A 13,875-nucleotide genomic window follows, 5' to 3' on the forward strand; every position below is an offset into this window, starting at 1 on the left:
AGGACACAAATCACCAGACAAGATGAACACTCTCCTTGGACTGACATATTTACCTCTCATGGCATAAACACATCACATTAATAGCGTCCTCATCTTCTAAAAAACTAGGCATTTTTTTCTACTCAAGAAGCTATTTTACAACCACCCAGCTACTAACCCTATATAAATCCCAAATCCACCCATTCTTAGAATACTGTTTGCACATTTGGGATGGTGCACCTAATATCTCCTAAAAAAATTCTTGATGCTGTCTAGAGGAGAGCAGTACAGCTCATAGATGAACCTTCCATCAAAAGGCTTACTTCACCTCTCTGTCTCAGAGAGACACACACACATTGTTTCAATCTCTCTCTCTCTCTCTCCCCCCCTCCTACAAGTACTTCTATGTTCGCTGCCCCAGTGAATTGACAAACATCATTCTTCCACTTGCTGTTAGACCTGTTAAAACAAGAGCAGCTGGTGTCCAACATCCCTTTACAGTTTAACTGCAAACTCATTGAACCTGCTTGTCCTCTTTTTCATTTATTCCATCTACTTTTGTCCTCTCTAACAACCTTCCTTATGATGTGTTTGCCAACAGTTTCAACCTACAGCTCTTTAAGAATGACAATGGGTTTCTTCTTTCTCGACCCTCACACACACACATGGAACTGTGTGCTATAAGTTCTTGTATCTCTCATGTGTGGGATATATATATATACACACTAGGGGTCTCCGCCCAACCCCCTGTGTTCTGGACTGGTAGGCTCTAGTTCTCCTTGAATTCCAGTGACTCGAATTTTGAAGACTCGATACTCAGGATAGTCCCTGAGTTTCAAAACGTTTCAAATAACTTGACAAAAACATTACACAAAAATGTTACATAAAAACGTTACAAAAAACGTTACAGCCTACATCCGTTTCAAGCTGATGTCACATCCGTTTCCAATTTCAGCTTATCATTTTATAGTATAGAGTAGATATATATATATATATCAGTGGCATCGCGTGATCATTTCGGTTGGGTGTGCTGTCATGTTTTCCAGGAGGGGGAGCTTGGAGACAAATAATTACATCAATACATTTTTATAATTATTGATTTAATTAAATAATTACATCAAGAAACGTCTTTCAGCTTTTTTTTATGGAATTATTTGTCGATGTAAACTATAAATACATTATTTTCATTTTGCATTGATTTTAATGATCTTTAATTCTTGGGAAAAAAAAGGTATTCAGAATTAATAGTTTTTAGCACAATTTCATATATTAAAAAATTGACCGGCATATTTTATTAAAAATCAACTAATTAATTAATCCTAAATTAAATTATTTCAGTTTAAGCAAAAAAATCATAAAACTAACAAGTAAAATATTATTAAATTACATACACTTACCTTTTAAAAATGTATTTTTTAAATTTGTTTCGCTATAAATTTACAATTCACACTTCATTTTGTAACTTACTAGACAGTGGGCAAACTAACTGGTCACTGTTCACAAATCAGAAAAAGATGAATCATAAACAGGAACACGTGTTTTATTACTGCAATAAAACGTGTTCTCTGGCTACCCCGCAAGAGGCCAACCGATAATAAAATTTTAAGACAGACAAAGCATTCCCAGGGTCGAGGGTGTAAGATTACATATCTCAATCAATTTTACAATTATAATTTGCGGAATTTTTTAATTGATCCCAGGGGGGAAGTGTCCCCCCCCCTGCGGACGCCCATGACTGTGGGATTGCATTTTATCGATGTATGAAAGTTTGACAGGGCATAGCGCATCAGCACTCATCTTAATTGGTCCAATGCAATTAATTGCAGGATAACTTTGAATACTTCTGTGTAGAGTGGGGGAACAATCTGTTTTATGATTGATTAGAAAACAACAATGAAGGAGAATGCTATATTTGGTTGGTATATTTGAAATACTCAAAGATGAAAATATGTGAACCATCATTTATAAGACATGTGGAAATAGGAAGGAATAAGTGTGAGTAGAAACATTTTCATTAATGGTAAATGAATAATTAATAATTATCATTTGTGATATGCATCTCCTATAAGTTGCTGGGTAGAGCGAATAGCAAGATCCTATAAATTCTAAACATGAATAAGTGAATATTTATGATGGCATAATTTAAAAAAATAACTTATGATAGAGAGAGAGAAAGTATTGCAGGAATAAATATGATTTGATTGAGCAGCAAATCATCTCGTAAAATTTACTGCACATGTTATGTGTATTTCTCTGGTTGGTGTATATTTCGCTCTGTTTTCCAAGAATTTTATTTTGTTTACTGAGACTCAGTATACATAACATCTGATCATTATCAGAATTATCCACACTTTCGGGAATTCCTAAATTCATTAGTTTTTTTTTTTTTTTAGTATAAGCAGTTCTTCTGTCTTATCAATCTCACATATGCTGGTATTTTGTTGTGGATCAACAACATCTTATAATACACAGAATATTCAGGAATTTTTATTTAGATATAGATAATTTTTACTGTCTGTTGTTCCCGAAGACTAGAATAAAAATGTCTCTATACTGTTAAAAAACTTTGCAACCTCAACAGATGCTATGCTGCACAAGCAAAAGAAAAAACGATTAGCATTTTTCTCTTAACATTCACTTTCAAATTTTCAGTTCCAGAAAATGTGTAACAGCTTTTTGTAATAAAGCCATCGGATATAGTAATCTCTCAACTCATGACAACATTTAATTTGATTGGTTGACACAATAACCAATCACAGCCACTAGGTGTTGAGTGAGCTCAAAATTTAAGCTCCTAGTCATCACGCCTTCTCAGTGGTTTAAAAATAATACAACGCTAAGAATTTGACACGCTGCGCCCTCTTTACATCTTTTCGAATGGCTCAAAGGTGTATGCATTTTGAAAGCACACCTAGCTATTAACGCGAATGTGATGCAATGTTTACACTGTGAAAAGCACCTTCTTTATGAAGCACTAATACTTTATTATCCTCTTGAAGAGGATAATGAAGCATTAGTACAGTATATTGTGTTCAATTTTAGGAATCGCACGGGAAGTCTGCAAACAATTGGGTGAGTCTTTAATGGGAATAAATGCAAAAATATAATATCGGTGATACTGATATTTCATGGATGAGCACTGCACACCTAGCACACCCAGAATATTTGTTCCTGATATATATATATATATAAAAAGAAAAAAAAGTGAATTTGTGCACATCTTTATGTTGAAACATGTTAGTGACAACAAGTTTATGTCCTGAACAGAAATGTAGCAGGCATTACCATCATCTCAATAGTTTTGTTCGTTTCTCCTAAATTTTTCAGAATATTTTTATATGCCTGTGATTCAGTTCCTGCCTTGTCATTTAGATCTCCAACAAAACTAGCTTTTCTGTTTTCTGTATTTTAGCTGCTTTCTCTATTGATTCAGAAGATTCACTATTCCTCCACTTCTTTCTTAGTAGAATATTCTGTGGAACCATATACCAAAATAAGTTTTATTAACCAATTCTCCATTTTGAAATTTGTCTACATAACTCTAATATAGTTTGGTTAGTTGGTTAAGTATTATGATTAAAATTAAGAAAACTTAACTTTTCCGCTCTGTTTTCTGCTGTTCAGAAAAATTCTTTCCTTCTAAAGATAAAGTACATCTCTGGTCTTTGTGTATGCTGAATTAATTACTCATGTTGTCTCAATTAGTGGACAAAGTTGTTGATCTGCTAAGGCGAGACATAAAGAATGTATGGATTACATTCTACTCCAGATTTCAGAACAGTATAAGGTTGGAGGGATTTATAAAGTGTTAGAAGTTGAGTAGAAGAGAAGTAATGTTTAGAAAAAAAAAAAATTGAGGATTTTTAGATACTTAAGATGTTATGGTTGAGATGTGTTTATGCCAGGAGAGGCTAAATGTAAATGTCAGCCCAAGAAGAGAAAAAATGATCTTTGTTGGTGAGGAGAATGTTATTACAAGTGAGGGAGAGTGAAGCATGGTTTTTCTTCCATGAAATAAGGAGGCAGGATTGTGTTTTGGTAGCATTAAAACTTACTACATTTTCTTCACTCACTTAAGAATGGCTAGAGGATCAGTGTTTAAGTCATTGGACATTGAAGTGAAGTTTGAGCCATCTAAGTACCACAAGGTTTTGCAAATGATAAAGACTTCTTTCTTAATCCTTCCTCTTTTACCTTTACGGTGACGAGGTTTTTTTAATTCTTATAACCACAACTCTAACTCAAGGACAAGGTGGTTAACCGTATGCCTCCCCAGTGTGTCCTATGTCTATAGATGCATGTGTTCACTAGGTCAGTTTGCCTGTTCTGGGGGATGAAAAACCCGAGTTTCTGAGTGAAAAAAACCCCGTACCTCTGTATTAGACCAGTTAAGTCACCTTTCCTTGAAAGAGACCAGATAAAGGTTCCTCATGTCACAGACAGGAATCGAACCTAGGTCTTTCTGACCAAAGGACTTCATCTATACCGACTTAGCTCTGCAGGCTAAATGATAAAGACAATGGAGAAAAATGATATAAAGTTTTTTTTCAGTTGAGAAAACTGGGAAAAACATTTCAATTAACTGTTAGAAGTAATCTTTTGAAATCTGGTATCAGTTAATTTATGAAATCATGCTATTAAAATTGTATTGAAATCTTGTATGATCTAATACTGGAAAAATGAAGAAATTCCAAAAATAAAAATCATCAAATTGCAGTAATTTCCATTTTAGCAAATGCTCCTTGATATTCTTGTGACTCGAGCAAATATTTGATAGGTCATAGCAAATGCAAGTGCTTAAAAATTCTGATAAAATTATTATTATTATATAAACACCTTCAGGGAGTTGAGAACTCATCGAAGGAGGCTGCTTGAAAATTTAATTTTGTGGTGTTCCTATCATACTTCTCCTTAAACTTATTCATTGAAAATGTACTTAGAATGTCCACTGGCATCTTACTCACCACAAAAAGAACCTGGCCCTCACATGCTTCCTGACATCATCCTTACTCGGCTTCTAGGGTTGACTCAGAGTTCTCTTCTCACATGCCATGAGCTTTAAAATTTCTCCTGTAGCTCACCAATCACATTCTGTTTCTATCATATCACTTATCCTATTTCTCAAAATTTTAAAAGCTACACTTCTTCAGTTTTTCTTCATATGCAATGTTCCATAAGCCAGATAGTCAAATATAATTTTGCAGATCTTTTCACCCGTCTCCTAATTTGTGTGTAACACTGATTCTGTCTGAGCACAGTAATCCAGATGTAGTCTTTGTCATGTGCCTTTAAAGTGGTAGAATAACATCCTTATTCTTACCAGATTAGTGTTCTTTTCAGCATTGCAGTTATCTGATATGATATGCGACCTCTGCACTTTAACTCACTTTTGATACTGTTACCACTAAGTCTCTACTTTTAGGTAAAATCAGATTATGAGAAGAATCTAGCCAAGCAGGCCAAAGGAAATCCAAAAGAGTTCTTTCATTATGTGGCAAGTAAGAGAAAGAAGGACTATGGAATATTAATCTTAATGAGTGATGATGATGGTCACGAGGAGACAGAAGCAGATAAAATGGTTGAGTTACTGAGTGACCACTTTGCAAGGGTATATCATCCTACTTCAACATATGTGACAGATACTAATGTGGAAATAGAGGTGGATGAATTGGAAGTTATTAGGATATTGCAGAATCTCAATGTAAATACAGCTGTGGGATTATATGGATATCAGTTAGGGTTTAGCAAGATTGGCAGTGCCTTTGACTAGGTTGTTTAATTTAAGATCTTAGCTCTGGTAAAGTTCCAAGGGAGTGAAAAAAGGGCAAATTAATTCCTTTGCGTATGGGAAGTTTTAAGACTACAGTAGCAAATTATAGATCAATCAGTATCTCAGGTGAGGTGGTAAAAAGGAGAATTCAAGAATTAGTAGATAAAAATCTGATACTGTATGAGGGTCAACATTGCTTTGTGAAAGTTTAGTCATGCCTTAGTAATTTACTAACTTTTTATAATAGAGTAACAGCTGAGTTGAATAAAGGAAATAGCTACACATTGATATTGCTGGATTTTGCAAAGGCATTTGACAGAATACCACTTGAAACTCTGTTATGCAAATTAGATCAAATGGGGGATAGATATGACACTGGTTAAGTGGATAGGAGGATGGCTGCTAGACGTATCAAAAAGTGGTATATCGAGCTACAGAAATGAGGCAAAAAGCAGGTGACTACTGGTGCCGCAAGGTTCAGTGCTGGGACCTTTGCTGTTTATTTTGTTCATAAACGATATAGGAAATAACTTGAAAGGAAATATTCAGTTTGCTGATGATGCAAAATTAGAAAGAGTAATAGTCAATCAAGGTGATGTGGACAGTTTGCAAGATGATTTAAATAGGATGTCAATAAGGGCAAAAGATATTGGGTATCAGTTTAATGCAGAGAAATGTAAAGTTCTGCATTTTGAGATAAATAGATTACAAGCCATGCATCATATTGATGGTACTGTACTCCAGGAAATAGATGAAGCTAGAGATTTAGCAGTAGTGGTGGTAGACAGAGAGTTAAAGTTTAGCTGACATATTGCTAAGGTAGCGCATAAAATTACTTGGGTATTGAAAAGTACATTATCAAGTAGAGATAAGGAAGCTGTTATTCCTCTTTATAAGCCCTTGATATGCTATCTGGATTACTATACTCAAGTCTGGTCCCCTGAGTTTCTTGGAGATGAAGAAGCAGTGGAGATGATTCAGATGTGAGTGGCCAAGATGGTGAGTGGCCAATGTAATGTTTCCTATGAGGATAGATTGAAGGTGTGTGGATTGCAGAAGTTGGTTGATAGGAGAAAAAGAAGGATATGATATAAACATTTAAGTTACTGAATAGGTAAATGCAGGGGGGAATTTTTCAGCACTTGGCTAGAGAGACCAGAACCAGGGGGTTATCCCTGGAAGTTGAATAAAGTTGAATTAGTGGAATGGGTTGCTAGAGTCAGTTGTGAGTGCTTTGTCTGTTAATGGGTTCAAGGAGAGAGAGTTATGATAGATTGTGTGGGATAGATTGGGTCTCCTCTGATGAGTCTATGGACTCCATGGAAGTGTTCATATAATAATAATAATGTAACAATTTTTCCTGACAAAAATTTCTGGTTAATATTGGTAAAGGCATCTTTGACGTCAATGCAAAGGTGGACAAAATAGTTGGAAGATGGATCTCGATGCTTCATCTTAAAAATCCAAAAAGAAATAGCTGATGCTTTTAGTCTCCTATTGGATCTTCATGAAAAGAAATAAACAACTGTTCAGTCATCTCTAGATAATTTCATGTGGAAGGTTGAATAGCCAATCTCCATTGGTTGTTTTAGATTCTTTTCATTATCTAAAAATTTCATACTAATTTAATGTCACTGAGATTTTTTGCTTTTTTAATTTTATTAATCTTGGAAGTCAGTATTTCATTTTTATTACAATGGTATCTGTAGAGATGTTATGCAGATATAAAGAAGCATTACGGAATGATTTGGAGGTGAATATGAAGTATTGTGCATAGATGGGGAAGATTGTATATGCTAGTCATTTATATCATAGAGCATATTAAAATTTCAAACTGTTTAGAAGTTGCATTTCAAGTAGGGCAGTTAATAAGAGTATATTTTCACTAAGCTTACCTTCTGCTCAAATGGCAGGCAAGCCTTTTGTCCCTTACTAAGGTTGTTGGGCAAAACTTCTGCTCTAGTATATTTCCACATCTCTCTTTCTCTCTCTCTCTCTCATCCTAATGGAACAGTGATAACATGTCCCCAAGTTACATCAGACCTCTTGGAATTAGTTTTCTTCTTCAACTCCTGTTTAGACAATCAAGGCCAAACCACCCTCACTTTTTCCTCCTCCGATCTTTCATAAGAACAAGATCAGAAAAATAATTAATTGCATAGTAAAATGCTTAGTAATAATAGCTTACTAGGTCTAGATGGTCTCCCTTCCATTTGTGCTAAGAGCTTGTGTTCTGAAACTAACACCTATCCTGTATTGCCTTTACAAGGTGTCATACTCATCTAGCAATTACCTAATGGCATGAAGCAAGCTTTTATTCAGCCCTGTTTATTAAAAAGAACATATAATAAAAGTCAGCCATGGAACTATCATCCCATTGCTTCCTCAACTCAGTACTTTTGAAAGTGGAGAAGGTCATCAGCAACCAGCTCCTTTGCTACCTAGAGACTCATCAATTAATTAATGATCACCAATGTGGAGTTTGCCATTCTCATTCTACAGCATGCTTATTTCCCAACCTTAGCCACTTTTGCACACAGTCTATACAAAGATTTGGAGAATCTCATGTGATCACTCTTCATATTTCCAAAGCAATTACTCGAGCCTGGCATCATGGACTTCTTACCACACTGCCATGTAATGGTTCCCCTCCTCCCATGTTCCATGTATAGAGTGCCAGGTCAGTTCATTGTATGTAATGGTAGATGGTTTCCTCTCGTCTGATTTTTCTATAAATGCCAGAGTATCCCAAGTCTCTATGCTCTCACCTATAGTGTACTTCATATACAGCAGTGAATTTCTCTATTCATGTACAAACATGGGCAGTTGCTGTTCACTATTCATATATGGTTTCATCTCTGAACTCACTGAACCAGCTTCTCATCCTCTTCCTTCATTCCGTATACATCTCTCTTTTGAAATAGCATTTGCCATACCATTTTTCCCAATGAATGCAACCTCAGCTCTTGAAGAAACATATTAATAGATTCCTTTCTTCTTTCTAATCCTACTCACATTGCACTGTTGTGTTATAGGTCTCAAAACCTTTCGTGTTTAGGGTTGATAAAGAGTAATAAAAATAGCAATAATATATCATATTATATAGTAGTTGCAAACCTTTTGTTCATTAGCATCATGGACGGGTTTGAGATATTTGTTCTCAGACCAAACATGGGATGTTTTGTCCTTATTTCAAAATCCTAGTAAGAATGGTTGAGGTCTCACCCTAGTTCATTGCATCCATCTATATAATCTAAAGGTATTCACAAGCAACTCTACATGCAGTGGGATTAGAAACCATAGTCTATATTTAAGAATGGATGTGCTAACCAGGCTGAAATCATTCATTCATATATATTATAATAACAGTAATGTATTATTCATATGTAGATATTATATTTTGTGAGCATTTACACTATATATGTATTTAGATAGATAAACTATTGAGTGCTATTTTGTTATGAAATATAATCATTAGCAGAATGGTTCGTTCAGTGTGTGGAGAATGTATTTGCACATGTACAGCTGTGTTATAGTTCTTTACCTTTTTAGATTAGCAATGTTATTTTTAATATTTTTAATATTACTAAAAAATTATTATAAAAAATGTGCATTATATTATTTGATTTATGCTGTTAAAATTTAGTGTGGGAAAAAAAGAAAAGTTGCATTTATTTCACATTTTTTGTTATACCCCCCCCTGCCTCCTACAGAATTTGTATGCAAATTGTAGTCGAGTGCCAGGAATCAACAGCATTTCAGTCAATAAACAGAATAAGAAGAATGACAGTGATCTCCCACTTATGAATTCAAATTCTGATGATGAACAAAACAAAAAAGATCCATTAAATTTGGTAAGGAAGTTAACACAGGTTTTTTTCTTTTTCATCTTACTTTTCATGTCAGAGTAAAATAAAAATATAAAAAAGAAGTGTATCAATAATTAGACTTAAATGAACTGAATCTTAACCAATCTCTATGATGTCTGTTACTCAAATAAAGGGTAAAACTGTCAGTGGAAACAACCTTTAAAAGTAAGAACACGCCATTTTTTTTTTAATTTAAGGCACTTGATTTTCACCATTCCCTATCTCAGTAAAGCTAAAATGTCAAAGTAAAACTTAACAGGTATCAACATATTAAACTGATGTACAAAATGGTTGAAAGAGGGTTGAGGAGAAAAACTCTCAGAGCACAGGGAAAAGACAGAATTATTTTTTATAGAGATTATGAGATTTAGATTGGAAAGTTGAGTAATAGAAGTCCAAGATTTGAAGTGACTTGAATGAAATTACAATGGAAGAGGGTGGAAGCATATAACATCGAACAACAGATTGAAAACATTTGTTATCAATCAATGCTTTTGGTTTTTATTTTTTGTCTATCTTTGAATCATAAGTAGATGAGTCTGATTAATGTCAACATGCTTAATTCAAATACAGACTTAAATTACCATATCGCCATCTGCTTTTTTAGAATAAAAAATAACTGTTGAATATTAATTGTTTCCTGTGAGCCTTCAGATATGTATATGAAAATTTGCTTACAGTTTATAAAACTTCTACCTTGAAGTCTTCTGCATATAGATAGCATAAGTAGTGTTTCTTTCATTTAAATACAGTGGTACCTCGCAATTCGACACTAATCCATCACTGAACTAACGGTGATGGGAAATTGCGGGACAATATTTCCCACATAAGTCTATGGAAAATAGATTAATTCTTTGTCGGACCCCCATCCCACTCCCCCTAACGGGGGAGTGGGAGAGAAATATACCATATTATTTACTTTACTTTACGTATTTTACTATTGTATAACACACTAAATTACAAAATACACTATTGTGTATTTTGTAATTTAGTGTGTTATTATAACACACTAAATTATATATAACACACTAAACAAATATATAACACACTAAATTACAAAATACACTATTGTGTATTTTGTAATTTAGTGTGTTATACGATACAAAATACGAAGTTGTATCAAAAAGTTTTGAGACTAGGTTTGTAACAAGCCAACAGACAGCAGCACAAAGCTGCACGCACAGTCACAGGGAACACCTACCGTCATAAGTCAGTGTGCCAAAAGACATCATCCTGTGTACATCGGGAGCTGTGCAACTTATGTTATTCTGACCACCTGCATTACCACATCTGCAATTTCATCATGGACAGCAAGTTAGAACAAAGAGCAAACGTGAAATTCACATTTGAAAAAAAAAAACGTGAAATTTGAGGATCATTACCAGTGACGAAACTTGGGTGTATGGGTATGACCCTGAGACGAAGCAACAGTCTTCACAGTGGAAGAGCCCATCATCTTCAATACCGAAAAAGGTATTGAAGATGATGGGCTGATGGAATGAATGATGAACATTCATTATCATAACAATTCATTCATTGCAATTATACCAACATTGATGACGTAAGCGTGTTTCAGATTATAAGATGTTGTGGTCTGTATCTATTCCATGCTTGCCAAGCCAGATTTTTCAGATTTACTGTTGCTAGATTGGTATTCTTGTATTTTCTTTTTCACAGAGCATCTAGTTTGTCCAATGTAAGAATGTTGACAGGAACAAGGAACTTGGTAGACACCAGGGAGATCTAGAGGACACCGTTTATCTTTAGAATATACAGAAACTGTGCTGATAATTTGTTGATAGGAAGAAAAGTAGCCACTAAATTGTATTTCTTAAAAATTCTGGAAATGGGTTCTGAGATGCCAGAAATGTAAGGAATTGGAACTCGACGCACTGTTTCTTTGTTATTTAAGCTAGTATTATAGGAATTAACAACCAATTGGATGGTCCTTTTTGAGAAGCCATTGAGTTTCATATATTGTTTCATGTTTAAGAGGTCCTGCTGTAGTAGTTGAGATATGAAATAAATATTGCAATAAAGTTTTTTAATTCCAGTCTTCTGTGGTGGATAGTGAGCTGATTGCTGTTGAATGTAGCATTGTCCAATGAAAATAGGCTTTCAATAAACTGAGATAATTAATTCACTGATGGTGTACAAAAGAGTAGAATATCTAAAAAGGATAATTTGTTGTTTTCTCCCATTTCCATAGTAAATTTAATACATGGACGTAGCTTGTTTATTTTCAATAAAAGAGTAGGCAGTGTGTCTTCATTATGGGGCAAGATAGCAAATCTGTTCTTTATATGTCTATATAAAGAACCCAAAATGAATGCTGAGGACACATGGACAAGAAAAGGATGTCTTCTAAATGTTCTAAATAAAAGTTAGCAAGTACAGGGGAGAGTGGATTTCCCATTGTAGTACCTTCAACTTGACTGTAAACTTTATTCTGGTAAATAAAATATCCAGAGTCCATAACAAAGTCGAATAGTTTCACTATATGCTGGGGAAATGCTTCTGAAAGTAGACGTAGTGTATATTCAAGAGGAATATTTGTGAAGAAAGATTCTACGAGGGTGGTCTAAAAAGTTCTCGGCCTAATGATGAAAAAAAGAATTTATAATTTCAAAATTATTTTTATTTTTCAACATAATCTCCCTTAAGACTAATACATTTATTCCAGCGATGCTCCAGCCCCATTATCCCATCCCTGTAGTGGTTCTCAGTAAGATCTGCAAAATACCCCTCTACAGCTGCAATCACCTCTTGATTCGAAGAAAACACTGACCAGCAAGGAAGAGTTTTAGTTTTGAGAGGAGATAGAAGTCAGAGGGAGCCAAAGCTGGAGAATAGGGTGGATGTTCCAACAATTCATAGTGCAGATCCCTTAATTTTCCCATTGCCAAAACACCTTTGTAGGCAGGTACATTGTCCTGATGAAAGATGATTTTTTCTTTTGCAAACCGGTTTTTTCTCACGAATATTTTTGTGAGAAAAAAACCCAGTTAAAAGTCTGGTTAAAAGATTGGAATAATATTCCCCAGTTATTGTTTTATCCTTTTCAAGATAATTAATAAACAAAATGCCTTTAGCATCCCAAAACACCGATGCCATGGCCTTTCCTGCTGATGGAACCAACTTTTTCTTCTTTGGTGCTGAACAACTGGCTTCTGTCCACCGTAAGACAGCTGTTTGGATTCTGATGTGTAATGGTAAATCCAAGTCTCATCCATAGTAATAAATCAATGCACAAAATCAGTTTTATTCTTGTTAAAACACTCCAAGCACTGTTCAGAGATTTTCATGCAAGGGCGTTTTTGATCTGTTGTGAGCAAGTGCAGTACCCATTTTGCACAAAGCTTTTTCATTTGTAATTTTCTTCATGCAAAAATCCTACATGTTCTTTTGAAATGCATATAGTCTCAACAATTTCACGCATTTTGACTCGCTGGTCATCCAATACCATATCGTGCACTTGATCAATGATTTCTTGTGTTGTTACACTTTATGGACATCCTTCACGTGGATCATCTTCAAGGCTGGTATGGTTATGTTTAAACTCGGCAGCCCATTTCTTAATTGTTTAAAATGAAGAGTGGCCATAAACTGTTATGAACTTCTAATGAATTTCTTTTGGTGTTAAACGTTCTTTTACAAAGTATTTTATAACTGCATGATACTCAATTTTATCCGTTTCAAGGGATACAGATAACACTTTTGCTTCAGACAGCTGTATAAAACAAACTACTTGATAGAATGACTTGCAATTTCACATGGATGCTTATGACAGATCTACCAACTTAAAAAAAAAAAATCTTACCGATGGTGTTGCCGTCTATTGTCGAGACCGAGAACTTTTCAGACCACACTTGTATATCAAAACTAACCACTATATCAGTGGATTGTATGGAAATATTTTTTACTTTATCTAGAGAATTGGAAGAATTTTTAATAAATGAATACGAGTTGCCAATCTGTGCTTTCAATAGGCATGCTAAAAATTTGGCTATTCGATAAGTTGGTGAATCTATACAGTCCACAGTTGGATGAAGAAGAATGTCTTTCTTGTGTATCTTGAGTAAACCATACAACTTGGGGATTCTAGCAAAATAACTTCTAAGTTTTTCTATGGTGTCTCCATCAAGGCTTACAACTTCAGCTAGTAAAGAGTTCAGTTTTCTGAGTTGTCTGTTTGTGGAATTGTAATCCAATTCTTGGTACACTGATTGATATACTTATTAATAATGAGATGACTGT

General features: G+C 34.6%; 1 protein-coding gene across 4 annotated transcripts in view; it reads left to right on the forward strand.

The window, feature by feature from the left end:
* LOC150107542 (DNA ligase 3-like) overlaps window positions 1-13,875 on the forward strand; it is a 505,727-nt gene that overhangs the window by 365,848 nt on the left and 126,004 nt on the right. For 3 of the 4 annotated variants that reach the window (XM_090391370.1, XM_090391372.1, XM_090391371.1), the window contains one exon: window positions 9,463-9,603. The exons of the other annotated variant lie outside the window; for it this stretch is intronic. In XM_090391370.1, the coding sequence (XP_090247496.1) occupies window positions 9,463-9,603 (141 nt within the window). The remainder of the gene's footprint in view (window positions 1-9,462; window positions 9,604-13,875) is intronic. 4 annotated transcript variants of the gene reach the window in all.

The sequence above is a fragment of the Typopeltis vanoorti genome, chromosome 4 (assembly GCF_054136105.1).
Source record: "Typopeltis vanoorti isolate ZY-2024b chromosome 4, IOZ_Tvanoo_1.0, whole genome shotgun sequence".
NCBI lineage: Eukaryota > Metazoa > Arthropoda > Arachnida > Uropygi > Thelyphonidae > Typopeltis > Typopeltis vanoorti.